The sequence below is a fragment of the Ascaphus truei genome, chromosome 2 (genome assembly GCF_040206685.1).
Source record: "Ascaphus truei isolate aAscTru1 chromosome 2, aAscTru1.hap1, whole genome shotgun sequence".
Lineage (NCBI taxonomy): Eukaryota > Metazoa > Chordata > Amphibia > Anura > Ascaphidae > Ascaphus > Ascaphus truei.
The window spans coordinates 465,800,983-465,828,747 of record NC_134484.1 but is presented as its reverse complement, the minus strand read 5'-3'; the positions used below and the strand labels follow the sequence as shown (position 1 = coordinate 465,828,747).

General features: G+C 49.9%; 1 protein-coding gene across 9 annotated transcripts in view; it reads right to left on the bottom strand.

Annotated features, from left to right (window-relative positions):
• Window positions 1-27,765, bottom strand: part of MYO1G (myosin IG) — a 351,169-nt gene that overhangs the window by 230,550 nt on the left and 92,854 nt on the right. For all 9 annotated transcript variants that reach the window (XM_075588141.1, XM_075588142.1, XM_075588138.1 and 6 more), the window contains one exon: window positions 25,204-25,336. In XM_075588141.1, coding sequence (XP_075444256.1) covers window positions 25,204-25,336 — 133 coding nt within the window. The remainder of the gene's footprint in view (window positions 1-25,203; window positions 25,337-27,765) is intronic.

Here is a 27,765-nt window from a genome sequence, read left to right as displayed (position 1 = left end):
GAGTGCAGGCGGCCAGGCAGAACCCCTGGGACTGCTCCGCGAAGCCCTGGCTGAGAATCACTGACACACACACACAGCCCCATCCAGGCAAGGACACGCCCCCCCCTTAGTAGCCACACCCCACGCCCCCTGCTCTCGCTCTAACATTACTGCTAAGTGAAACTTAGAATGTCCATAATTTGAGAGGTGAGTCACATTGGAAGCTCAAAATAGTTGCGTTGACCTACAAATCCGCAGCAGAATGTACAGTGAAAGTTTTGTGGTGTTACGTGGTGCCGTTTGTGAGATTTCGATGCTTCTGACATACAAACAAACGGAAAACAGGAATCCAACTGAGGCCGCGCTTATAGTGCACGCGACGGCGACAGGCAACGGAGCAACGTCGCCGTCTGCAAAATTAGGTTTTTCAAGGGCCGTCGCGTCACGTGACGACCCTTGAACAAATCAAATTGCGGGAATCCCGCGATGCCACCGACCGGCGAAACATAACTTTTCGCCGGTGGCGACGTCACCCGTCGTGTCGCCGTCACTATAGGCAAAGCCTGAGAGTTATAGTATAGATATGCCAAGGCAGTCACTCTGGTCGAAATCCCCACAGACGCCTATAGGGCTTTTCAGCTGAAAATAACCTGAGCAGCCATAACCCTGAGGCCCTAATTACTGATGCTGTGAAGATGCTGTTTCCTGGCAGGGAAGACTCCCGGTTCCACCCCTGGAGAAGCAGCGTGGCACAGGGCCCGGGTGCATGACCTTCACATGCCCTTCCTGCTTTATAGCGACGCTCCCTCCTACCGGGGCAGAAATCACATCACAGGTCAGTTACACTGCTGATATCATAATAATAATAATAATAATAATAATAATAATAAAAATAATAATAATAGCATGTTCTTGTATAGCGCTGCTAGTTTTATGCAGCGCTTTACAGAGACATTTTGCAGGCACAAGTCCCTGCCCCGTGGAGCTTACAATCTATGTTTTTGGTGCCTGAGGCACAGGGAGATAAAGTGACTCCCCCAAGGTGACAAGGAGCCGACACCGGGAATTGAACCAGGCTCCCCCGCTTCACACTCAGTGCCAGTCAGTGTCTTTACTCTCTGAGCCACTCCCTCTTCCATCTTTATTCGTAAAGCGCCGACATATTCCGCAGCGCGGTACAACGGGGCGCAGTGATTTGATAATGTCATACAAATAAGTATAAACATGCAGAAACAGATACACGGGGTAATGACGGCGCTGATCCCGGGAGCTTACACTCTAAAGGGAAAAAGTGGCGATTTTGAAACAAAAAGGTAAAGTGGCTGCTCATAGTGGGACGGAGTATGGTCCCGCCGCCCAGCTGATCCCATTAAGGTTTGAGGTGGGGATGTCAGGGGGATATAGAAGATATAGGGCCATATTGACTAAGTGGTGCTAAGCCTTTAGACACCTTTCAGGCCAATTCACTCCTCATAGACCAACAAATGCCAGGCTTACAAAAGTCACAGTAGGAAAAGCCCAACGCAGCCTCCGCAGGGAACCAACCCCAGCACTCCCCCCGTGGGCTCCTACTCAATATACTGGGTCCAGTGGTGTGTAAATTCTGTACTGAAGGACCATCCAAAAGGCCAGCCTTTCCAGGCAATACATACCACAGCCAGTTGTTAGAGTGATCATTAAAGCTGGGCAAATAGGTTACGTATGTGTGAATAATTAGAGAGACCCTAAATACTTGGGTCTGATGTTCGCCCTCGCGGGTGGAGCGGGAGTCACTCCCTGCTGTAACCCGCTTCCTACAGACCCGCCCCATTCCAATGAATTCCTGCAAGTAGAACCCCCGCTCCCCCCCCCCCGCTTCTCTTCCTTTGCTACAGTACACTTCAAACCTTCTCTAAATACTTCGAGACGGAAAAAAATGCCTGTACGTTAAAGAGAGACATTTCTATGCATATCTTGAGGCAGCTCAAGTGGCACTTTGAAAAATGTCATTAATTAATACATGTCGCCTTTGGTTCCTTTTATTGCGAAGGAATTCCGTAAGCTGACGATCGATTCGTTCTCCCGTGATCAAATCGGCAAAGATCCTGCTTCCCAGGGTTCACTAAATGGCCGCCTTTCAGTTTCGAACAATCCTTTAGTCAGTGTTAGGCCTCAGCTTCGACGCAGCGCACGCTCGCCTGCAGCAGGAGAGATTTCCTGTCCTGCAGGCAGAGTCAACAGGGAGGTGTGTCAGTGGGCGTGGCCGTGACATCACGGAGCTGGTTCGCCCTCATTGGGCGAAACGCTCATGTGACCCGGCCGTCGTGGGGGATATTCAAACATGCTTGTCGCGTGAAGCACTGGTCCCCCCATCACGCTTGTGCACGCGCGCAGTATACATAAATACATTGGCGTTCTAGTGTTTGTTTTCGGCGCGAGCGACATCGCTCGCACCGTCTCCAGCACTATGGATGCAGCCTTAGGCTGCGCTTATAGTGCATGCTACAGTGGCGCGACCCCGTGACATCAGCCGTTGCCGTTGTAATAGCGATTCCTGCTCTGTGGTGAAGGAGACGATAGGGTGACCGGGGGCGTGGCGGAGGCGTGGCCGAGAGCGGTTCGCCCTCATTGGCTGAACCGCTGACGTGCTGCTGACGTCACGCGGCGATCGCCGAAAAAGTCAAAAACAGTTGATTACCGGCAATCGCGACCGCTCCATCGCTCTGCAGCGCCATCACGGTCGTGCCCACTATGGGCACCCGCTGCAAGACGTCGCTGTAGCCAGTACTATAAGCGCAGTCAAAGGCTGCGCTTATAGTGCCGTCGACGGTAACAGCGACGCACCGGTGACGTCACGCTGCGGCCACTAGACAAATCAAATTGACTTTACTTCCAACGATTGCGAGCAAGCCGTTGCGTCGCTTCTACTATAAGTGCACGCGACGGCGGCAATGCATTTGTTTTGCTGCGCCGCCGCTGGCTCTATAAGCGCAGCCTTTCTCAGCAGCTACAATGTATCCTTATATTACTAAGGTAACATTATCTATTGTTGCAGTTTGCAGCTCAAACTGCTGGGAACATTGGCAACAAATTATCGCAAACTGGAAAGTGTTACAAAGATCTTGCACTGCTGGGGAGGTGGGATAAAGCCTGCTATAGGAATCAAAGGACGCTTTAAAACTCATTAAAAATGGTATTAAGTGTTAAATTAAAAAACATTTTGTAAGTATTATCTAACACTACAGAACAGATTATTAAAAAAAAAAATGTAAACACATGTACATAGGATAATGCTTGGATTGTTCCTTTATTGACATACTTAGGGGCCTATGCAGAGAGCTGCGGTAACTGAATTAGCGGCATTTGTTGGCGAAATATGCCTTTTGAAAGGCAGGTAATGGTGAGTTAAAAAAAAAGCGCCATATTTTTTTTAAACCTCGCCGCGCGGGTGGCGAGAACCTAAATCTCACCAGGTTTCAAAAGTGCCGTATTCAGAAAGGCGCGATCGCCATCTAGCGGCTGATCGCGCCATTAAAATGGAGAAAAATTCAACAATTAGCTCCGCTAACAAAAGTTGGCAGGAAGCTGGAGTTCGGCGGCCAGAGGGAGAAGAAAAAAAAAAAACGCGCTTTTTTTAAAACATGTTTCACCAGCGCGCATCTCGCCGGTTGAAACTCTCCATATGCAGACATGATTTTAAATGCAGTTTTAGGACCTTTCTGCATATGGAGATAAAATCACGCCAAAAAAGGTACTATTTATTAACATCTCCAATTAATTCCACCGCTGCTCTCTGCATAGGCCCCTAAGTTTGATGGAAGAAGAAAGATCGGTCACTAACATTTTTATACATTGTCTATTAAAGCAACAGTCCAAGCTGCCATTTAAATATATATATTTTTTTTTTTAGCTAAGTTGCCCATTGATCTGTTTTCCTGTTATCGATCGGTGAAGATTTGACTCAGGGGTTCATTAAATGGCTGCCAGTGCAGCAGAAGAGGACCAAAGAGGCACAGTTCTGTGGGGAAGGTCATGTGACCAGGCAGTCACTAGATACGATTGGTGTACTGCTAGAGAGCGGGTAAAAGGGGTGTGCCAGAGCCTGTTTCAGAAGAGGAAGGCGATGTGACTTTGTAAATGGTTGCAATAGGAACACAAAATGCTTGTTACAGTATAATACATATGTAACGGGTTTCTCCCCCCCCCCCCCCAATCGCAGATAGGGACCCTATGGATAAATCTATATATGTTACAGTGTGGTGCAATACCTGTTAGGCTCACAGGAGGCCTGAACCTCCGCCACTGGGAGCCTGGGGTGTATCCTGGAACGTATACTTACAGCGCCTCCACCTGTGCAGGGATTCCAGGTGTATAGAATAACCCCTGACACAGGACCCACAAATAGGAAACTCATACACTGAAGTATATATATGTAACTGTTTACTATATGGGCAAAACAATAACATCACATCACAAATAGCAACACAGTCGTGTTACCCTCTGCCACTAGCTGGCAGCTATAACCTTGCCCCTAACTGGGCTATACCTTTACACCCCCTTCCCAACCCCGTGTCCAGAGAGTCCAAGCCCACCCAAGTGTGTGAACAGGCCTGTCACATGCGAGGAGCAAGTTAAAGTTGGTGCACGTGTGGAAGGTTGTAAATACCTGCCCAGGTGCCCCTGCACCTGGGTGTCTTCGCAAAGGGTTTACCGGCGCCGCTTGGTCCAGCACTGATCTGTACCTCCGCGTAGGATGGGGTCCAGCCGGACGTCCCACCGTAAGGACAGTCTCTGGATCAGCAACACAGCTTACAGGAACATGCAGCAAACCCTTTCACTGGGTCCCTGCACTAAGGAACTACACAGGGTCTCTCCCTGCTCTAACGAACTGCACAGGGTCTCTCCCTGCACTAAGGAACTGCACAGGGTCTCTCCCTGCTCTAAGGAACTGCACAGGGTCTCTCCCTGCTCTAAGGAACTGCACAGGGTCTCTCCCTGCACTAAGCAACTGCACAGGGTCTCTCCCTGCTCTAAGGAACTGCACAGGGTCTCTCCCTGCTCTAAGCAACTGCACAGGGTCTCTCTCTCCCTGCACTAAGGAACTGCACAGGGTCTCTCCCTGCTCTAAGAAACTACAGTACACAGGGTCTCTCCCTGCACTAAGGAACTACACAGGGTCTCTCTCTCCCTGCACTAAGGAACTGCACAGGATCTCTCCCTGCACTAAGGAACTGCACAGGGTCTCTCCCTGCTCTAAGGAACTACACAGGGTCTCTCCCTGCTCTAAGGAACTACACAGGGTCTCTCCCTGCTCTAAGGAACTACACAGGGTCTCTCCCTGCTCTAAGGAACTACACAGGGTCTCTCCCTGCACTAAGGAACTGCACAGGGTCTCTCCCTGCACTAAGGAACTACACAGGGTCTCTCCCTGCTCTAAGGAACTGCACAGGGTCTCTCCCTGCTCTAAGGAACTACACAGGGTCTCTCCCTGCTCTAAGGAACTGCACAGGGTCTCTCCCTGCTCTAAGGAACTGCACAGGGTCTCTCCCTGCTCTAAGGAACTACACAGGGTCTCTCCCTGCTCTAAGGAACTGCACAGGGTCTCTCCCTGCTCTAAGGAACTGCACAGGGTCTCTCCCTGCTCTAAGGAACTACACAGGGTCTCTCCCTGCTCTAAGGAACTGCACAGGGTCTCTCCCTGCTCTAAGGAACTGCACAGGGTCTCTCCCTGCTCTAAGGAGCTACACAGGGTCTCTCCCTGCTCTAAGGAACTGCACAGGGTCTCTCCCTGCTCTAAGCAACTGCACAGGGTCTCTCTCTCCCTGCACTAAGGAACTGCACAGGGTCTCTCCCTGCTCTAAGAAACTACAGTACACAGGGTCTCTCCCTGCACTAAGGAACTACACAGGGTCTCTCTCTCCCTGCACTAAGGAACTGCACAGGATCTCTCCCTGCACTAAGGAACTGCACAGGGTCTCTCCCTGCTCTAAGGAACTACACAGGGTCTCTCCCTGCTCTAAGGAACTACACAGGGTCTCTCCCTGCACTAAGGAACTGCACAGGGTCTCTCCCTGCTCTAAGGAACTACACAGGGTCTCTCCCTGCTCTAAGGAACTACACAGGGTCTCTCCCTGCTCTAAGGAACTACACAGGGTCTCTCCCTGCTCTAAGGAACTACACAGGGTCTCTCCCTGCACTAAGGAACTGCACAGGGTCTCTCCCTGCACTAAGGAATTACACAGGGTCTCTCCCTGCTGTAAGGAACTGCACAGGGTCTCTCCCTGCTCTAAGGAACTGCACAGGGTCTCTCCCTGCTCTAAGGAACTGCACAGGGTCTCTCCCTGCTCTAAGGAACTGCACAGGGTCTCTCCCTGCTCTAAGGAACTACACAGGGTCTCTCCCTGCTCTAAGGAACTGCACAGGGTCTCTCCCTGCTCTAAGGAACTGCACAGGGTCTCTCCCTGCTCTAAGGAACTGCACAGGGTCTCTCCCTGCACTAAGGAACTACACAAGGTCTCTCCCTGCTCTAAGGAACTACACAGGGTCTCTCCCTGCTCTAAGGAACTACACAGGGTCTCTCTCTCCTCTAAGGAACTGCACAGGGTCTCTCCCTGCTCTAAGGAACTGCACAGGGTCTCTCCTTGCTCTAAGGAACTGCACAGGGTCTCTTCCTGCTCTAAGGAACTGCACAGGGTCTCTCCCTGCTCTAAGGAACTGCACAGGGTCTCTCCCTGCTCTAAGGAGCTGCACAGGGTCTCTCCCTGCTCTAAGGAACTACACAGGGTCTCTCTCTCCCTGCACTAAGGAACTGCACTGGGTCTCTCCCTGCACTAAGGAACTACACAGGGTCTCTCCCTGCACTAAGGAGCTACACAGGGCCTCTCCCTGCTCTAAGGAACTACACAGGGTCTCTCCCTGCTCTAAGGAACTACACAGGGTCTCTCCCTGCTCTAAGGAACTACACAGGGTCTCTCCCTGCTCTAAGGAACTACACAGGGTCTCTCCCTGCTCTAAGGAACTACACAGGGTCTCTCCCTGCTCTAAGGAACTGCACAGGGTCTCTCCCTGCTCTAAGGAACTACACAGGGTCTCTCCCTGTTCTAAGGAACTACACAAGGTCTCTCCCTGCACTACGTAACTGCACAGGGTCTCTCCCTGCTCTAAGGAACTGCACAGGGTCTCTCCCTGCACTAAGGAACTGCACAGGGTCTCTCCCTGCTCTAAGGAACTACACAGGGTCTCTCCCTGCTCTAAGGAACTGCACAGGGTCTCTCCCTGCTTTTTTTTTTTTTTTCCAAAAATTTTTATTAGGCAAATACTTATTTCACAATGTACATATCATACATGTTAATACAGCCTAATACAAGTTTTCTCCATTTTTTGGTTAAAGAAACCAGAAAGAAAGAGGAAAGCTCATCGCCCCCCTGACCCTCCTGGGGTTGTAAGGGGGGTGCGAGTATGGAAACAGAGAGTAAGAGTGTGGAAAAAGAGAGAAGGGGAGGTGGGGAGGGGGAAGGGGGAAGGAGGGGGGGGATACCTGTTGCTCATCACATCCTCAGAATATTTCTATTGGAGTTTCTGGACTCGTTCTTTTTACTTTTTATTTTTGGGTTAGGGACGCGGGGGTGCCATATGGGTTAGCCACGGGTCCCATGTTTTATTTAAGGAGTCCGTGGATCTTTTCAGAAATGCCGATAATTTTTCCATATTCATTACCTCTTGTATCCTATTTTTTATCGTTTGCTTTGAGGGGGGAGACACTTTCTTCCAGGCGGCTGCCACTGCACATCTAGCCGCTGTTAGGATGAAGGAGATTAATTTACTTGTTGGTCGGTCCACATTTTCTAAGGGCCTGGCCAACAGGTAGGTCAGCGGGTCAACAGGGATTTTGAGGCCGGTGACCTCTTCTATTAATTTTTGAGTGGTTCCCCAGTATTTTTGAATTTCCGGACATGTCCACCAAATGTGTGCCATGTCCCCCTTTTGACCGCAACCTCTCCAGCATAGATCGGACGCCTGGGGGTAGATTTGGTTTATTCTAACTGGAGTAAGATACCAGCGGAACAGTATTTTATATATATTTTCTTTGATTGTGGTACATATGGAGGTTCCTGATGCATTCTCCCAAATTCTTTCCCAGTCCTCTCGGTCTATAACTATTCCCAATTCTGCTGCCCAATGCAGCATATAGTCATGGGTGGGGGCTTCTATGGCCCTTTCCAATACTGCGTAAATTTGTGTTATAAGACCTTTCTGGTGGCCTGTTTCTCGACAGAGCCGCTCAAAAACTGTGAGAGGGGGAAATTTCAACGTTGGGGATAAGGTTCGAATAAAGTGCCGAATTTGTAGATACTTGAACACGTCCAACCTTGCTATTTCATATTTGGTTTGTAGATTTTGATAGCTCAGGAATTCTCCAATGCTCAAGAGGTCAGCGATCGCTCTAATATTTTTTGTTTTGAATTGATCCAATTGTCTGGGCTCACAACCAGGAGGGAATTTCGGATTTTTGTGAATTGGTATGAGTTGGGATTGGGGCGATGTGAGCTTGAATTTATATTTGCATCTCGTCCAGATCTCCCATGTGTGTCTCATTGGGCCTAATTTAAATTTACTATTCTGCATGTCTTCCCTGCTCAGGGACCAAAGGCAAGCTGGTAGTGAAGGCGTCCCGGCGTAGTATGATTCTATATCTAGCCAACAGTATTGGTTTGGGTTGGCATTCCAGACTACCGCCTGTCGCAGTTGTGCGGCTAGGTAGTATTTGGTGATGTCTGGGACACCAAGTCCTCCTCTACCCCTTGATGCCAAAAGAACTGTCCTAGCGGTTCTGGGTTTCTTACCCTGCCAAATGAAGTGGAAGATTAGTTTTTGTATGTTTTTTAATTCTGAGCCAGGGATGTGGATCGGGAGCGTCTGGAAATAGTATAATAATCTGGGGAGTATGTTCATTTTAACCGAGATCATTCTCCCGATCCATGATATTTGATATCCTCCCCATTTCGCTAGGTCTTGTTTAATTTTCCGAAACAAGGTCGGATAATTTTGTTGATATAGGGATTGGTAGTTTCTCGCTATCTTTACTCCCAGATACTTGATACTCGAGGAGCTCCAATGGTAGTTAAAGTTTAATTTGAGGAGTTTCACCTCTGGCTCTGGCAGGCTTAAATTTAGTGCTTCCGATTTGTCGCTATTGATTTTATAGCCTGATATGTCTCCAAAATCTCGGAGTTCTTTTTGGAGGTTAGGTAGGGATGTTTGGGGTTGTGTCAGGGTTAAAATGACATCATCTGCGAATAGTGATATTTTGTGCTGCCTGTGTCCAATTTCTATTCCTTTGATGTCTCTATTGGTTCTTATTGCCGCTGCTAGGGGTTCTATGGTTAGTGCAAAGAGAAGAGGAGATAGGGGGCATCCCTGTCGAGTTCCATTAGTAATCTCAAATCTCTGGTTACTGCCCCCTGGTAGTTTTACTGTTGCAGATGGATTTTGATATAATCTACGGACTCCTTCTAGATATGCGTCTTTGAAGCCGAATTTGCGCATAACATGGTCCATGAATAGCCAGTCTATTCTATCGAACGCCTTCTCTGCGTCCAAGCTAAGGAGTAGTGCTTTGGTCCCTGTGAGATGGACATGTTCAATAATATCAATTATCTTTCGGGTATTGTCCGAGGCCTGTCTGCCTGCTACGAATCCCACTTGGTCTTTATCTATTAATCTTGGTAAAATGGGATTCAATCTATTTGCGAGTATTTTGCTATATAGTTTGAGATCACAGTTAAGCAGGGAGATTGGACGGTAGCTTCCACATTGCATCGGGTCCCTGCCTTCTTTGTGTATTATGGCCAGGGTGGCCAGGGACATTGACGTAGGGATTTGATTCCCTTCCATAAAATCGTTAAATGTTCTTAGAAGATGCGTGGATATTACTGGCAAGAATCTCTTATAGTAGACATTAGTGAAGCCATCTGGGCCAGGAGACTTAGTGATTTTTAATGATTTGACCGCCTCTTCCAGTTCCTCTTTTGAAATCTCAGCATTGAGGACTGTGTTTTCCTCCTCCGTTAGTGTGGGGAGCTGACACTTATCTAAGTAATGTGCTATTAATTTGGATGCTACTGATTCGGGGCGGCCCTTTTTGGATCTTAAGTTATAAAGTTCGGTGTAAAATTTTGTGAATTCGGCTGCTATTTTATTGTCACTATGTTGTATCTCACCAGACCTACTCTTGATCGCCGTGATTTGGGACCGTTTATGCACCCCTCTTAATTTAGTCGCTAGAAGTCTGTCTGCCTTGTTCCCTTTATCATAATATTGTTGGTTGGTCCATTTAAGGGCTTTCTCAACATCCTCCAGCTGGATTTGTCTAAGTTTTGCTCTAGCTGTTGTCAATGTTTTATATATTTTTTTTGAGGGGTTAGCTTTATGAGTTTGTTCTATTATTTTGATATCATCCGTGAGCTCCTTTATTAGTTTTTGGCGGGCTTTTTTCCTGTGGGATGCGATGGAGATGAATTTCCCTCTAATGGTTGCCTTATGGGCTTCCCACAGGATTGCTGGAGAGGAGACGGATCCTGAGTTAAAAAAAAAGTAGTCTCTAATGGCAGTTCTGATCTCTCTTTCTATCTCAGGATGGTTGAGTAGTGAGTCATTTAGCCTCCATGAGTAATTTATTGTCTTTTCGAAGGGTGTTGTCAAGGTTATGGTAATCGGGGCATGATCAGACCATGTGATCGGTCCTATGTCGGAGTCAGTTGTTGCCGCCACCACATTTTTTGTGGCCAGAAAGTGGTCTATTCGAGAGTAGGTCTGGTGAGGTGCTGAGTAGAAAGTATAGTCTCTCTGGCCCTGGTGTTGGGTTCTCCAGATGTCCACCAGTGAAAACTCGCTCAAGATTCCCCTAAACCTTTTCCCTGTGATCTGGGAGGGGGTTGTACGGGGAGGACCCATTGTGGTCGATCTGTCCTCGGTAGGGTTGAGGACCATGTTTAGGTCCCCTCCCACTATCATCGATGACAGATATCCCGGGTCTATGCCCTCGAGTACTCTCTTTAGGAATTCGGTCTGATTCTCGTTTGGGGCATATACATTGATAAGAGCGATCGCTGAGCCCGCTAGGGAGCCATATACCACTAGGAATCTACCCTCTGGGTCCGCAGTTGTTTTGATATGATTGAATGGGGTGCCCTGTCTGATCAGGACAGCTACACCCCTTTTTTTGCTAGTAAATGATGCGAAAAAACACATTGGGAACACTTTTTTGAATAAATTTGGGGGGTCCTGTGATGTGAAGTGGGTCTCCTGTAGAAATATGATGTCCCCCCCTGATCTTTTCATATCTTGAAGTGCTAGCCTCCTTTTACGGTTATTCTGGAGGCCCTTCACGTTGAGTGAGGTGAATTTAATTGTGGTTTGGCTAGCCATTTGGTTTCTTTTTTAGGGGGTGTCGTAAGGCCTCATCTTTCCCATTTGAGAGGCCCTGATTCAGTGAGTCTGAGTCTAGTTTATATCTCTGTAGGTGTGGGAGTTGTGATTTTTTTTTAGCTAGAATAGCTATTTTAAACTGAGGGGGGAGGGCGTGGGGGAGGGACAACAGGGGTAAGGCGAAGATCAGCTGGGACAGGGTCAGCTGATAGAAATAGGTTGTAACGATGCCTTGAAAAGGCTTCAACAAACTTTTGCCAGCTTTAAAAACAGCCGGCATTTGGGCTATAAGAGCCCTTCTGGGGTGGTTCCGGGTCAGTCCACCGTTGGACGTCTGAGGGGTCCAAACCCTCTATAGAAATTTCTTAACCCCTTTTTTATGTAAATTCTCAATCCACAGGAGAGGGAAGATGGGGGAGGTGAAGGTGTGATTCAGGCAGTTTAAACATTTTGCATTTTTGTACACCATCTGCTGCTTAGTATTACACCGCAGCCCTACTGTGCACATTTTGATTTTCCACCCAGGCAGTTTCAACTTTCTTTTGTCAGTTTGCTTCGTCTGAATGGGAAGGGGGTGGAGGGGGGGGGGGGGGATGGGGTAGGGGGTGAGGGAGGGGCTAGGGGGGTGGAGGGGGTGGGGGGGGCGGTTGGTGGGGGGGGGGGTGGTGGGTGGTGGGGTGGTGGATGGGGGGGGGTGGTGGGGTGGGCGGGTGGGGGGTGGGGGGGGTTGACAGAACCTTTCCAACGATATAGGCCTTTCATATTTTTGTATGCTGCATCCATTATACCACTTTTTGCTCTAAGTATGCAATATATTATCTGGGAATCAGTCAAGGCACCTTTTGTTTTCTTATAAATCTTTGCGTCCCCTGGATTCCATTCCAAGGAAAGGCATAGGTGTATAAACCACATTGCGTTTAATTCACAATTTTTATATATTACCGGGGGGGGAGGGGGTGGGTGGGGGCTAGGGGGGGGGGGGCAGGAGGGGTGAGGGGAGGGGCGGGGAGGGTGGGTGAGGGGAGGGGCGGGGAGGGTGGGTGTGGGGGGGGGGGGATTGCGGTTCCTTTCCAACAGTGTAGGCATTTCACATTTTTATGTGCTGGGTCAGTTGTACCACTCTATACAATAAGTATGCTATACACTATCTGGCAGTCAGCTTAGGCACATTCAGTTTTCCTATGAGCCTTTGCTTCCTCTAGGTTCTGTTCCAAGGAAGGTCATAGGTACATATCGCTTATTGCATACATTTTTCAACTTTTGTATAGCACCCGGGGGAGGGGGGTGGGGGGGTGGTGGGGGAGTGGTGGGGGAGTGGGGGGGGGGAGGGGGGGAAGGGGGGGAAGGGGGGGGAGTTGGGGGGGGAGGGGGGGAAGGGGGGGAGTTGGGGGGGAGGGGGGGGAGGGGGGGAAGGGGGGGAGTTGGGGGGGGGGGGAGGGGGGGGAGTTGGGGAGGGGGGAGGGGGGGAAGGGGGGGAGGGGGGGGGAGGGGGGGGAAGGAGGGGGGGGGGGAGGGGGGGGAAGAGGGGAGGGGGGAGGGGGGAAGGGGGGAGAGAGGGGGGGGGGAAGGAGAGGGGGGAATGAGGGGGGGGGAAGGAGAGGGGGAAATGGGGGGGGGAGGGGGTAGTGAGGGGTAGGGGGTAGGGAAGGGGGTAGGGAGGGGAGGGGGGGGAGGTTAATGGAACATTTCAGGCAGTAGAGGCATTTCACATTTTTATATGTTGTAACTCTCACACCACTCTATGTAATGAGTATCTTGTATGCTGTCTGAGAGTCAGCTCAGGCTTATTTGGTTCCCTCACTTCCTCTAGGTGCTGTTCCAAGGGAGGCATAGGTGAACATCACACATTATATATATTTTTCAACTTTATCTAGCGTCGAGGGGGGGGGAGGGAGGGGAGTGGGGGGAGGGAGGGGAGGGGGGGGAGTTGGGGAGGGGGGAGGGGGGAAGGGGGGGGAGGGGGGGGAGTTGGGGAGGGGGGGGGAGGGGGGGGAAGGAGAGGGGGGGGAAGAGGGGAGGGGGGAGGGGGGAAGGGGGAGAGAGGGGGGGGGGGAAGGAGAGGGGGGAATGAGGGGGGGGGAAGGAGAGGGGGAAATGGGGGGGGAGGGGGTAGTGAGGGGTAGGGGGTAGGGAGGGGGTAGGGAGGGGAGGGGGGGGAGGTTAATGGAACATTTCAGGCAGTAGAGGCATTTCACATTTTTATATGTTGTAACTCTCACACCACTCTATGTAATGAGTATCTTGTATGCTGTCTGAGAGTCAGCTCAGGCTTATTTGGTTCCCTCACTTCCTCTAGGTGCTGTTCCAAGGGAGGCATAGGTGAACATCACACATTATATATATTTTTCAACTTTATCTAGCGTCGAGGGGGGGGGAGGGAGGGGAGTGGGGGGAGGGAGGGGAGTGGGGGGAGGGGGGAGGGAGGGGGGAGAGGTTGACGGAACATTTCAGGCAATACAGGCATTTTACATTTTTGTGTGTTACATCTGTTATATCACTCTGTCTCATCAGTATGCTATGTGCTGTTTAGAAATCAGCGAGGGCACTCATAGCTTCTCCATGTACTCTTACCTCCCCTGAATGTCGTTCCAGAGGGGGGAAGCACAAGGGGAGGCATAGGGTCATTTCACACATTATATATACTTTTCGGTTGTGTATCATGGGTTTATGTATATCATTCTCATGTACTGTGGACCTGGGTTTTGGGGGTGAGGGGGAGGGTGGGGGCTGGGGGGGGGGGAGTGGGAAAGGAAACCAGGGTGAGGGGGGGGGTGGGAGGGGGAGTGCGAGGGGAAGGGGGGGGGGGACGTGTGGTGGGGAGGAGGGGGGAGGGTGGGGAGGAGGGGGGGGGGAAGGGCGGGGGGCTATGTGCTTGGGTTGTGGTTGAGACGGGGGGAGGGGGGGGGCTGCAGGGTACTTTCTATGATTTAACCTTTTATTATACTACTCACGGCCTCCAGGGCGCAAAACCTCAGCTTGTGTTTGTGCGTCCTTTAAAACCAATCGGCTGAACTGGGTCCTCAGGGTCGCAATTGTCCTCCGACTCTTGAGCCAATGCGTTGTTGTTGGATCAGGCTCTGCTTATTGCTTGTTGATGGGCCGTACCCCCCTCCCCCCCTATGGGCCAAAAAAGATCATCCCGTGGGATCGGGACTACCGGCTGAAGGGGGGGGGGTGGTGGTGGTGGTGGAGCGAACACCCCTGCGGCCTCGTCCGAAAGGCTGGGGATCGGGGCATGGAGCCAGACCCTCGATGTTAACCGGCATTAGGGAAACCACGATCCCACTCCGTCCGGTCGAGTTGAGTGTGGACCAGGATTTCGACTCAGCTGGCGGGATCTGCCTCGGTGTCATCGCGGGAATAGATGACATGTGTTCCACTGTGGGTAGCGGTTTCCAGTGTCGTCTTGATCGGGAGGTCAGCAGCTTCTCTCCAGGTACAGCTCCGGCCCGACGGGATACTCTTCGGTGTAGTTGTTGTGGGTCTTCTCTCTCTCTCGGGATCGTGAAGGGGGGTGTTGTTTGGGTGCGGTGGCGGCTGTTACTTACTTATCTCTGGAGTGCTGGGCCGCGATCCTCTCCGATGTCCGGGGTGGGTCTCCTGCGGTGTCTCCAGATGTCAGGTTGCCCGATAGCCATGCCTGGGGAGGGGTTAGGCCCAAGGCCTTTGCAAATGGGGCCATGTCCGCGGGGTATTTCAGGGACAGGAACTTTCCGTTTTTGTTCACCGAGATTTTGAACGGAAAGCCCCATCTGTACTGTATACCCTTCTCCCGGAGTAGGTTAGTCAGTGGCTTTAGCTCCCGTCTGCGGTCTCTTGTCGCTTTTGACAAGTCGTTGTACACTTGTAGTGTCTCATTTTGAAAAGTTATTTCTCCCATGTCCCGGCATGCTGAAATAATTCTTTCTTTTGAGGTATATTTATGCATTTTTATTATGATGTCCCTTCTGCGTTTTGGATCGTCAGACTTGGGTCCTAGCGCACGATGGGCTCTGTCCATTTCCATCTCCTTTTCCTCCATCTCCCCGCAGACCAGATTGAAGAACTCCAGAAGGTAAGGCCGAATCTGTTCTTGTGTGACTGACTCTGGAACATTCCTCACACGGATGTTTTGTCTTCGGTCACGATTTTCTTGTTCCTCCATGCCTTCTTTGAGGAGGGAGATCTCTTCACCCAGGCGGCTGATCTCTTCTTCCGCTTCTCCCTGTCTTTGTAGGGATTCGGAGAGCTTGTTCTCTAGGGTAGTGGTCTTTTCTGTTAGCCCTGAGATTTCCTTCCTTATATCGCTCACCGCAGACCGCAATTCCGTTTGGAAGGAGGTTTTGAGGGTGGCAGCCATTCCCGCCATCAGTTCTTCCAAATATGCCCTGGTTATTGCCTGTTCTGGGCTTGTAGGGGGGCTTTCTCTCGGCTGGGCCTTTTTCCCCGATTGGGAGGTAGCGCCATGCGGTCCGCCGCCATCTTGGGGATTCATAGTGCTTGCTTTCCCTCGCTGAGACGGTGAGAAAAATTTGGTAACAGCCTGGTTATTCGTTTTTTTTGTTTTTGACATTCCCCTTCTGTTTGTCTATCTGATAGGACTATTTTCGTCCATAAATTTGAAGTTTAAGTGGGGGTTTTGTCGCTGTACAACCCGCGGGTTTCAGGAGCTCCTCTAGCAGCCGTCCATACCGGGTGACGTCACCGGAAGTTCCCGGGTCTCTCCCTGCTTTAAGGAACTGCACAGGGTCTCTCCCTGCTCTAAGGAACTGCACAGGGTCTCTCTCTCCCTGCACTAAGGAACTGCACAGGGTCTCTCCCTGCTCTAAGAAACTACAGTACACAGGGTCTCTCCCTGCACTAAGGAACTACACAGGGTCTCTCTCTCCCTGCACTAAGGAACTGCACAGGATCTCTCCCTGCACTAAGGAACTGCACAGGGTCTCTCCCTGCTCTAAGGAACTACACAGGGTCTCTCCCTGCTCTAAGGAACTACACAGGGTCTCTCCCTGCACTAAGGAACTGCACAGGGTCTCTCCCTGCTCTAAGGAACTACACAGGGTCTCTCCCTGCTCTAAGGAACTACACAGGGTCTCTCCCTGCTCTAAGGAACTACACAGGGTCTCTCCCTGCTCTAAGGAACTACACAGGGTCTCTCCCTGCACTAAGGAACTGCACAGGGTCTCTCCCTGCACTAAGGAACTACACAGGGTCTCTCCCTGCTGTAAGGAACTGCACAGGGTCTCTCCCTGCTCTAAGGAACTGCACAGGGTCTCTCCCTGCTCTAAGGAACTGCACAGGGTCTCTCCCTGCTCTAAGGAACTGCACAGGGTCTCTCCCTGCTCTAAGGAACTACACAGGGTCTCTCCCTGCTCTAAGGAACTGCACAGGGTCTCTCCCTGCTCTAAGGAACTGCACAGGGTCTCTCCCTGCTCTAAGGAACTGCACAGGGTCTCTCCCTGCACTAAGGAACTACACAGGGTCTCTCCCTGCTCTAAGGAACTACACAGGGTCTCTCCCTGCTCTAAGGAACTACACAGGGTCTCTCTCTCCTCTAAGGAACTGCACAGGGTCTCTCCCTGCTCTAAGGAACTGCACAGGGTCTCTCCCTGCTCTAAGGAACTGCACAGGGTCTCTCCTTGCTCTAAGGAACTGCACAGGGTCTCTTCCTGCTCTAAGGAACTGCACAGGGTCTCTCCCTGCTCTAAGGAACTGCACAGGGTCTCTCCCTGCTCTAAGGAGCTGCACAGGGTCTCTCCCTGCTCTAAGGAACTACACAGGGTCTCTCCCTGTTCTAAAGAACTACACATGGTCTCTCTCTCCCTGCACTAAGGAACTGCACTGGGTCTCTCCCTGCACTAAGGAACTACACAGGGTCTCTCCCTGCACTAAGGAGCTACACAGGGCCTCTCCCTGCTCTAAGGAACTACACAGGGTCTCTCCCTGCTCTAAGGAACTACACAGGGTCTCTCCCTGCTCTAAGGAACTACACAGGGTCTCTCCCTGCTCTAAGGAACTACACAGGGTCTCTCCCTGCTCTAAGGAACTACACAGGGTCTCTCCCTGCTCTAAGGAACTGCACAGGGTCTCTCCCTGCTCTAAGGAACTACACAGGGTCTCTCCCTGTTCTAAGGAACTACACAAGGTCTCTCCCTGCACTACGTAACTGCACAGGGTCTCTCCCTGCTCTAAGGAACTGCACAGGGTCTCTCCCTGCACTAAGGAACTGCACAGGGTCTCTCCCTGCTCTAAGGAACTGCACAGGGTCTCTCCCTGTTCTAAGGAACTACACAGGGTCTCTCCCTGCTCTAAGGAACTGCACAGGGTCTCTCCCTGCTTTAAGGAACTGCACAGGGTCTCTCCCTGCTCTAAGGAACTGCACAGGGTCTCTCCCTGCTCTAAGGAACTGCACTGGGTCTCTCCCTGCACTAAGGAACTACACAGGGTCTCTCCCTGCTCTAAGGAACTGCACAGGGTCTCTTCCTGCTCTAAGGAACTGCACAGGGTCTCTCCCTGCACTAAGGAACTGCACAGGGTCTCTCCCTGCTCTAAGGAACTGCACAGGGTCTCTCCCTGCTCTAAGGAACTACACAGGGTCTCTCCCTGCTCTAAGGAACTGCACAGGGTCTCTCCCTGCTCTAAGGAACTGCACAGGGTCTCTCCCTGCTCTAAGGAACTGCACAGGGTCTCTCCCTGCTCTAAGGAACTGCACAGGGTCTCTCCCTGCTCTAAGGAACTGCACAGGGTCTCTCCCTGCTCTAAGGAACTACACAGGGTCTCTCCCTGCACTAAGGAACTACACAGGGTCTCTCCCTGCACTAAGGAACTGCACAGGGTCTCTCCCTGCTCTAAGGAACTGCACAGGGTCTCTCCCTGCTCTAAGGAACTACACAGGGTCTCTCCCTGCACTAAGGAACTGCACAGGGTCTCTCCCTGCTCTAAGGAACTACACAGGGTCTCTCCCTGCACTAAGGAACTACACATGGTCTCTCTCTCCCTGCACTAAGGAACTGCACAGGGTCTCTCCCTGCTCTAAGGAACTACACAGGGTCTCTCCCTGCACTAAGGAACTACACATGGTCTCTCTCTCCCTGCACTAAGGAACTGCACAGGGTCTCTCCCTGCTCTAAGGAACTACACAGGGTCTCTCCCTGCTCTAAGGAACTACACAGAGTCTCTCCCTGCACTAAGGAACTGCACAGGGTCTCTCCCTGCACTAAGGAACTACACAGGGTCTCTCCCTGCTCTAAGGAACTACACAGGGTCTCTCCCTGCTCTAAGGAACTACACAGGGTCTCTCCCTGCACTAAGGAACTGCACAGGGTCTCTCCCTGTTCTAAAGAACTACACATGGCCTCTCTCTCCCTGCACTAAGGAACTGCACTGGGTCTCTCCCTGCACTAAGGAACTACACAGGGTCTCTCCCTGCTCTAAGGAACTACACAGGGTCTCTCCCTGCTCTAAGGAACTACACAGGGTCTCTCCCTGCTCTAAGGAACTACACAGGGTCTCTCCCTGTTCTAAGGAACTACACAGGGTCTCTCCCTGCACTAAGGAACTACTCAGGGTCTCTCCCTGCACTAAGGAACTACACAGGGTCTCTCCCTGCTCTAAGGAACTGCACAGGGTCTCTCCCTGCTCTAAGGAACTGCACATGGTCTCTCCCTGCTCTAAGGAACTGCACAGGGTCTCTCCCTGCTCTAAGGAACTGCACTGGGTCTCTCCCTGCTCTAAGGAACTGCACAGGGTCTCTCCCTGCTCTAAGGAACCGCACAGGGTCTCTCCCTGCTCTAAGGAACCGCACAGGGTCTCTCCCTGCTCTAAGGAACTGCACAGGGTCTCTCCCTGCTCTAAGGAACTACACAGGGTCTCTCCCTGCTCTAAGGAGCTGCACAGGGTCTCTCCCTGCTCTAAGGAACTGCACAGGGTCTCTTCCTGCTCTAAGGAACTGCACAGGGTCTCTTCCTGCTCTAAGGAACTGCACAGGGTCTCTCCCTGCTCTAAGGAACTACACAGGGTCTCTCCCTGCACTAAGGAACTGCACAGGGTCTCTCCCTGCTCTAAGGAACTACACAGGGTCTCTCCCTGCACTAAGGAACTACACATGGTCTCTCTCTCCCTGCACTAAGGAACTGCACAGGGTCTCTCCCTGCTCTAAGGAACTACACAGGGTCTCTCCCTGCACTAAGGAACTACACATGGTCTCTCTCTCCCTGCACTAAGGAACTGCACAGGGTCTCTCCCTGCTCTAAGGAACTACACAGGGTCTCTCCCTGCTCTAAGGAACTACACAGAGTCTCTCCGTGCACTAAGGAACTGCACAGGGTCTCTCCCTGCACTAAGGAACTACACAGGGTCTCTCCCTGCTCTAAGGAACTACACAGGGTCTCTCCCTGCTCTAAGGAACTACACAGGGTCTCTCCCTGCACTAAGGAACTGCACAGGGTCTCTCCCTGTTCTAAAGAACTACACATGGCCTCTCTCTCCCTGCACTAAGGAACTGCACTGGGTCTCTCCCTGCACTAAGGAGCTACACAGGGTCTCTCCCTGCTCTAAGGAACTACACAGGGTCTCTCCCTGCACTAAGGAACTGCACAGGGTCTCTCCCTGCACTAAGGAACTGCACAGGGTCTCTCCCTGCACTAAGGAACTACACAGGGTCTCTCCCTGCACTAAGGAACTACACAGGGTCTCTCCCTGCTCTAAGGAGCTGCACAGGGTCTCTCCCTGCTCTAAGGAACTACACAGGGTCTCTTCCTGCTCTAAGGAACTGCACAGGGTCTCTTCCTGCTCTAAGGAACTGCACAGGGTCTCTCCCTGCTCTAAGGAACTGCACAGGGTCTCTCCCTGCTCTAAGGAACTGCACAGGGTCTCTCCCTGCTCTAAGGAACTGCACAGGGTCTCTCCCTGCTCTAAGGAACCACACAGGGTCTCTCCCTGCTCTAAGGAACCACACAGGGTCTCTCCCTGCTCTAAGGAACTGCACAGGGTCTCTCCCTGCTCTAAGGAACTACACAGGGTCTCTCCTTGCTCTAAGGAACTGCACATGGTCTCTCCCTGCTCTAAGGAACTGCACAGGGTCTCTCCCTGCTCTAAGGAACTGCACAGGGTCTCTCCCTGCTCTAAAGAACTACACAGCTGAAGGGGCACAGGGTCCTTACCTAAGGGCCTGTCTCTATGAACTTCCACCCTCACTAGTGGGGAGTTAGGGCCTCAACTCTAGCCTGGGTACTTCTGGCCTAGGGCAGAAGCTCGCAGCTCTCTGTCCCCCTTCCTTCCCCCACTGTCTCCTCAGTCTGACTGACTTCCAGCACATTGCCCATACAATGTATCCACTCTCTGCAGGGGAAACTGCAAACACTATTGGCTGCCTGCAATCATCTGACTCACCTGCCTCTAAGCCTGCTGGGAGTTGGAGTCCCCTCTGGGGCTTTTCCCTATGAGGACCGCATGGGCGCCTCTCTAATGGCCGCCTACCTCTCCCTATCTGCGCCTGCGCTAGACTAAAGGCCGCCGCGCCACTTTCCTGTGCATGCGCAACAGCTAGGGGGCCTTCCTGCCTCCCTACACTTTCTTGCGCTAGGTGTAATGGCCGCCGCAACTGCAAACGCGTACCGCGCATGTGCGACCGTGCACAAGATGGCGACGCCCTATCACTGATGTCGCCGGGAGCCCCTGCAAATGCCTGATACGGTGCGGGGGTACCCGCTACTCTGCGCAGGTGAGGAGGGCCAAGGGGGGACCCTGCTACACATAAAACATTTTAAAATAGTTTGTTTTGTTTTTGTAAAAAATGCAACAAGTATTTTCTCATAGTACAGATCTGATATATTACAAAAAACCACACATGTAGGATATTGCTGGGTCTGCAGTTTTAATAGAGCAATACATTTAATACGTTTAATTTATTCTCCACTTGCTTCTAAATCCCTTACTTACTGCTCGCATTATTTAGAATATACATATGTTAATTACTTTGGATTCAGAGGAGTTAAAAATAAATGCTACTATTTGAGCCCCCGCAACCAGGACAGTCAGCGCTACAGGTGTTTGAAATCATGCAGATGACAAGTGAATATACACAATTGTATAAGTGTGACACTGTCAGTCGCACTTTGTACAACTCATTTTTCATTTTCACACCCACTGGACCCCTACTTCCTTTTGTTTACGATCTTACAGTGTCCTTTTTCATTATGATCATTTTTACACCATAAATATGGCCCAAAGACTTTTATTCCAGTGCCTAATAAATAAAGATCTTTTTTTCTTCTTCAATAAAGCAGTACACCGCTACTCTTACGCCCATTCGACCACTGCGTTTAACCCTTCGCTGCAATGCCACGCACGCCCCTCAGTGAATGAGTGTAGAAGGTGTTGCAGGATGTTGGTGATGAAAGGGTTACCAGCTTGTTGCCTGAATGCAAAGGCAACAGCACTTCGGGATAGCTGGTAACTATGCATTAGGTGCACTCCGGCTAATAACACCCATTACCATCGCCTGCCCACACATGTTCTCTGCAACATGCAAAAATAACTCCTCTCAGACGCAAGTGCAGCCAGCGCAAGCTACTGTCATTAACAGGCCACATTTAATAAGTGGGCAGGATGTGATCCAGTCTCTCGTATGTCTGATCTCCAAAAATAACTGGAGTTCTATGCGCTGAACCGGGCGAAGGTTCACGGGTGGATGGAGGGAGGTGGTTCTGCCATTATAGAGATAATGGAGATGACATTCACTTTGGGGTGCGTTTGCTAAATGCGTGGTTGCCATTATGGATCGTTAGCGGCTGTCCACTTGAGTAGCTGTTAATGGTCAGTAATGGCGGCTGCATGACAGACTCGTCCGCTTCCCCTCCAGCTTTGGAATCCAAACGTCAAGATGGCGATTCAATCACAAATACAGACTTTTGGTTGCAGAATTAGCACACGGTTCTTGTAGCCCTATTGGGCTTGGAGACATGTCGATTTGTTGTGGTTTGTGATACCCTTTAAGGCAGGCCTGCACAACTCCAGTCCTCGAGGGCCGCAAACAGGCCAAGTTTTCAGGATATCCCTACTTCAGCACAGCTGGCTCAATTAGTGTTTCAGAGATACTGAGCCACTAATTGAGCCAGCTGTGCTGAAGTAGGGATATCCTGAAAACTTGGCCTGTTTGCGGCCCTCGAGGACTGGAGTTGTGCAGGCCTGCTGTAAGGGATCATCGTGAGAGTTCTTGATCTAGGAAATTATAGTGTACAGAGCTTCTGAAAACCTCACGGGTTTCTTCTTAAAGTGTATTATGTATTTGACTTTATCTTTATTTGAGCTCTTCCTGATCAAATCCCGCATCTCACACTCGATTCTCCTCCTCACTTTTAAAGCTTTACACTCTTCTGCCCCTCCTTACATCTCAGCCCTAATTTCTCGCTATCCACCATCCCGACTCTTGCGTTCTTCTCAAGGATGTCTTCTTTGTACCCCCTTTGTATCTAAAGCCCTCTCCTGCCTTAAACCTTTTTCACTGACTGCCCCACACCTCTGGAATGCCCTTCACCTCAGTACCCGACTAGCACCCTCTCTATCCACCTTTAAGACCCAACTTAAGACACACTTGCTTAAAGAAGCATATGAATAGCACTGTGAATATTCTGAACACATGATACATAAAGCTTGGCCCCCTGCAGACGCACTTACCAGAACTCCCTCCTACTGTCTCTGTACGTTCTTCCTACCTACCAATTAGACTGTAAGCTCCTCGGGGCAGGGACTCCTCTTCCTTAATATTATTTTTATGTCTGAAGGACTTATTCCCATGACCTGTTATTTATATGATCTGTTATTTATTTGTTTACCCTGTGTATTCCTACTGTGAAGCGCTATGTACATTAATGGCGCTATATAAATAAAGACATACAATACAATACAAAAAGCCAGGTGTGTGGAATCAGAGTGTACAAGAAGCTTGCATTCCCAAATTAAATACAAAACCGAACCCAAACAAATCATGTTTTGGGCAAACTAAATCACGAAGATTTTTACAACCAAAAAGACGAGTGGTAGTGCCCAGCCTCACCCCGGACCTGCAGTGCTGCGGCGGTGAGGATGTTAACTGGAGGAGGATGCTGGTCCTGTTCCCTTCTCACTGTTGCCATGGCAGCGAGCACCCAGAAGCCTTCTCTCCGAGCGGCTTTTGATGCTCTCAGTCCCAGGTGATGGGGACTTGTGGTGGCCCGGCTCACCCTAAGCATGTGCTTAAAGAAAGTGCCACAAGGCAAAACCGTGTAAGAAAGCCGCACTGTCCCGCGGTTAACCCCTTCACTGTGACAATGGCCGGCAGTATAATACAGCAGGAAATTTGACGTCAAAGCCTTATTAGTGACAAAGGCAGAGCATTGTATGACATTATATAAATGGCAGGATCGGACATTCGGACGCAGCCATTTCGCCGCGACATAATCTCCGCCGGCGTTTGGCCGCAGAGGGACCCTCCACCGTAGTCACTCTGCCGCTGGACACGCAGCCAAGGTAAGTTCATTTAAAGGTTAAGTTAGGGGTTAGGGTAGGGGGTTAAGGATAGGGGTTTTAGGGTAAGAGGGTAGAGGTTTAGGGTAAGGGGGTAGGGGTTTAGGGTGAGGGGTTTAGGTTTTTAGGGTAGGGGGCAGCATTAGTATTAGGAGTTAAGCTTAAGGGGTTTTGGGGTAAGGGGTAAGGTTAGGGGCTTACCTTGGCGGCGAGATGTCCCGGTAGCGAAGTGAGTAGCGGCTAAACGCCACAGAGATTTGGCCGCGGATAAACAGCCGAGACCAAATGTCCTACACTGTAAAAATGTGTGCGCCTGTGTGTATCATTGTACATGTGAGTGCACATGTGCAAACCTGTGTGTATCTTTGTACATGCGAGTGAACATGTGCAAACCTGTGTGTATCTTTGTACATGCGAGTGTACATGTGCAAACCTGTGTGTATTTATAGGGGTAAAGTTCTGAATTATTGGGGCTCCTGCACGTGATGGGGACTCGCTGTCTCCCTGCTCACCCTAAGCCCCAACCCTCTCTAATAGCGCGTCTGAGATCAGAAGCATTGTAACGAACCCCAACCCTCTCTAATAGCACGTCTGAGATCAGATGCATTGTAAGGAACCCCAACCCTCTCTAATAGCAACTCTGTGATCAGATGCATTGTAAGGAACCCCAACCCTCTCTAATAGCACGTCTGAGATCGGATACATTATAAGGAACCCCAACCCTCTCTAATAGCACGTCTGAGATTGGATACATTATAAGGAACCCCAACCCTCTCTAATAGCACGTCTGAGATCGGATACATTATAAGGATCCCAAACCCTCTCTAATAGCACGTCTGAGATCGGATACATTGTAAGGAACCCCAACCCTCTCTAATAGCGCGTCTGAGATCAGATGCATTGTAAGGAACCCCAACCCTCTCTAATAGCACGTCTGAGATCGGATGCATTATAAGGAACTGGAACCCTCTCTAATAGCGCGTCTGAGATCAGAAGCATTGTAAGGAACCCCAACCCTCTCTAATAGCACGCCTGAGATCAGATGCATTGTAAGGAACCCCAACCTTCTCTAATAGCAACTCTGTGATCAGAAGCATTGTACATTTTTCTCTATTTGGTATAATATACAAATGACCTGAAAATTGCAGGGAACCATTTAGGGATGCCCAAGGAACCCAAATCTTCCTAGGAACCCCTGTTGAAAAACACCCGTCTAGCACTTCTGAACATGTAAAAGACCATCATAAAGGTACAGTATGCCACATTACACAATGGTTTAAGCTAAACTTACAGGCTCACTATGATACCTTCCAAACTCATAACTGTAGCAGTTACCTTGCAGGCCAAATTCTCCACCAAGGAAACCATGGAGTTCTTGAAGAGGGTGGCGGCTGTAAGTGGCCGTTTGGTCACCTCGCTAATGCTCAGTTGTCCCTCTGGCCACATGTCCCTCAGGACGGGATCCTTGCTGGAAGCAGGAAAAGAAGGGACAAGCGGTGAGCCGATGAAAGGACAGCTATTTACACTCAATATTACAATTGTATAACCATGAGGCTTGTGTAATAGGATTTAAATGTCACCGATCCAAATAAATACATGTATAAACCCACGAGTTCGGAATGTGTGTCGCTCAGCTCCGGGATCTGGGATCAACACCAATAATCTCTTGATTTTGTTTGTTGGGTTCAGTAGATAATTAGCACCCAGATTTGCTATAAATGACTTCAGAGTTTAAAGAACGAGCGAGAACGTGACCAATCTGACGGTGCTTGTGTTCAGCAGAGGAGAACGTCTGTCCCAAGCCAGCCCCACTGGCGCCTACTCTACACTTGGTACTTTTCACACCAGGTTAACCCCTTGGCTTCCTTCTAGGATAGCAAAGGGAGAAATAGGGGCTCAATGCAAAGTGGGGCATACTCTGAACTGACCTACACATGCATTCCAGGGTGGTTATTTATCTCCCAATACTTATTCAATAAGAAAGACCTCGGGGTCTACTTCTCAAGGTCTCTTCAGTTTAAAAAGGAGGCAAAGTTGAGCAAATAATAGAGTTCGATGTATCAAAGTAATACAAGAAGCCCAGCTGGAAGAAAGGAGCTTTATTTCCTGTAAAACACTCGGTGCAGTTTCGTTCTCCAGGTGTATAGCCCGGGGAACGTAATAAATCACTTTCATCGGGGTCTGTGTACTCAGCATCACAAACAGTTTTGTTGGTGTAAATCTGGCAACTTTGGAGATCTCATTTTAAATTGTGCCTGTGCACTACGCTGGAATTTCTCCCTCTGCGCCAGCATCGTCCTTTAAAACACAAATTATCTTGGCGCCCAGAATTGGACAGCGCTAGTCGTACAGATGTAAATGCTATGTCCCGCTTCCACCAATCAGGTACTCAGCATTAGGTGATGCGTCAAAAATAATTTCAAACAACAAATGATGCGTCACTGTAGAGGGAGAGAGGGTTTGGCCCGCTATTAAAGGGGTTGCACCCCATATAGCCACCCCCTAACCTCACCAGGGAGGCAAGGGGTTAATTGGACTGCAGTCCAGGAATGTGGCTTACACATTGTCATGTCAGGAAAATGTATGTTCCCCTGTTCCCATGTTTCATTATAATCCTGTATTTTAAAAATGTTTTAAAGTGCATTTCTGTATCTCCGGTTCTGGAAGTCGCAGAGAGTTGAAATTTGGCCAATATGTAGAGTCACTGTAGGCATTAAAAACTGGCAACTTTCGACCCACTGGGCCCACCAGAACGGAACTTATTAATATGTGAAGATATTAAAGTGTATATGGTATTTTGGATCTGCTCTGAAAATGCAGACTCCATCTGCTATGCTAATAGGTCAGGAAGGGCAGCCAGGTGATTTAGCATAAGCCCTGTGATCAAAAGTTAACTGCCCTGATTGTTTACACTAGGAACCAAGTACTGATCAAAAGACTCTGCCACTCTAACTGTTTACCTGAGGGCGGAGAAGCATCAAACTGGAGTGGTTTGTAAGTATTATATCTACACCTACAAACAATGAAGATCCTGCCAGATACTTCATCTTTTAGACTGGTCGTCGCCCCTGATTTAATTATGGGGCTACAGCAATAAGACCCTCAGAGTCCCAGTACGCAGGGGCTAACAAGCTGGGGGGCATGGGTTAAACTGTGTTTCCACGTTAGGGATTGGATACAGATAATTGTTCACCAATAGTCTATATTCAATGTTAAGAATAGGGTTACAAAGGTATATAAACTATGTCAACCCTACAGTTGTTGTTCTTCTGATTTCACCTTGAATGTCACCGGATTGCTGGAGAATTGCTAGCTGATACTTCTCCATTCCCCAACCCTAAGTAAGTGTTACCTTTTTGCCTGTTAATTGTACTATATTGCTGTGTTCACCTTTTTAAGGAATAAATATATTTTATTATATCTAAGCCTCGTTCAGTTCAACCCAGATATTTGGTGTTTGTCATATCTTGTCATAAGTTACCGTGACAGTCACGTCTGTGAATTCTTCATACTTACGATGCACGTCTTGTAACGTTTTTTGTTATTTTTTAGCACTGAAATGTTGACGTGCTAAAGCAGGAAAATAGAATCTTAATACTCAGTGGGACATGTTCTAGAACCTGCGAGTTTGAGGAGGAGGAGGACTTTCACTTTGGGAAATACTATTGTCACCGCATACTTTTGAGCTCTACTACGCACCCCTACACCCCCTCCTTTAAAAGCAGACCACATCCAGTTCAATTTTCTTCGTGCACAAAAACGAGCGCACCTGAGACACCCGAGACACTCGAGTCACCAGAGTCACCCGAGACACCCGAGACACCGAGACACCCGAGTCACCTGAGACACCCGAGTCACCTGAGACACCTGGGACACCCGAGTCACCTGAGACACCCG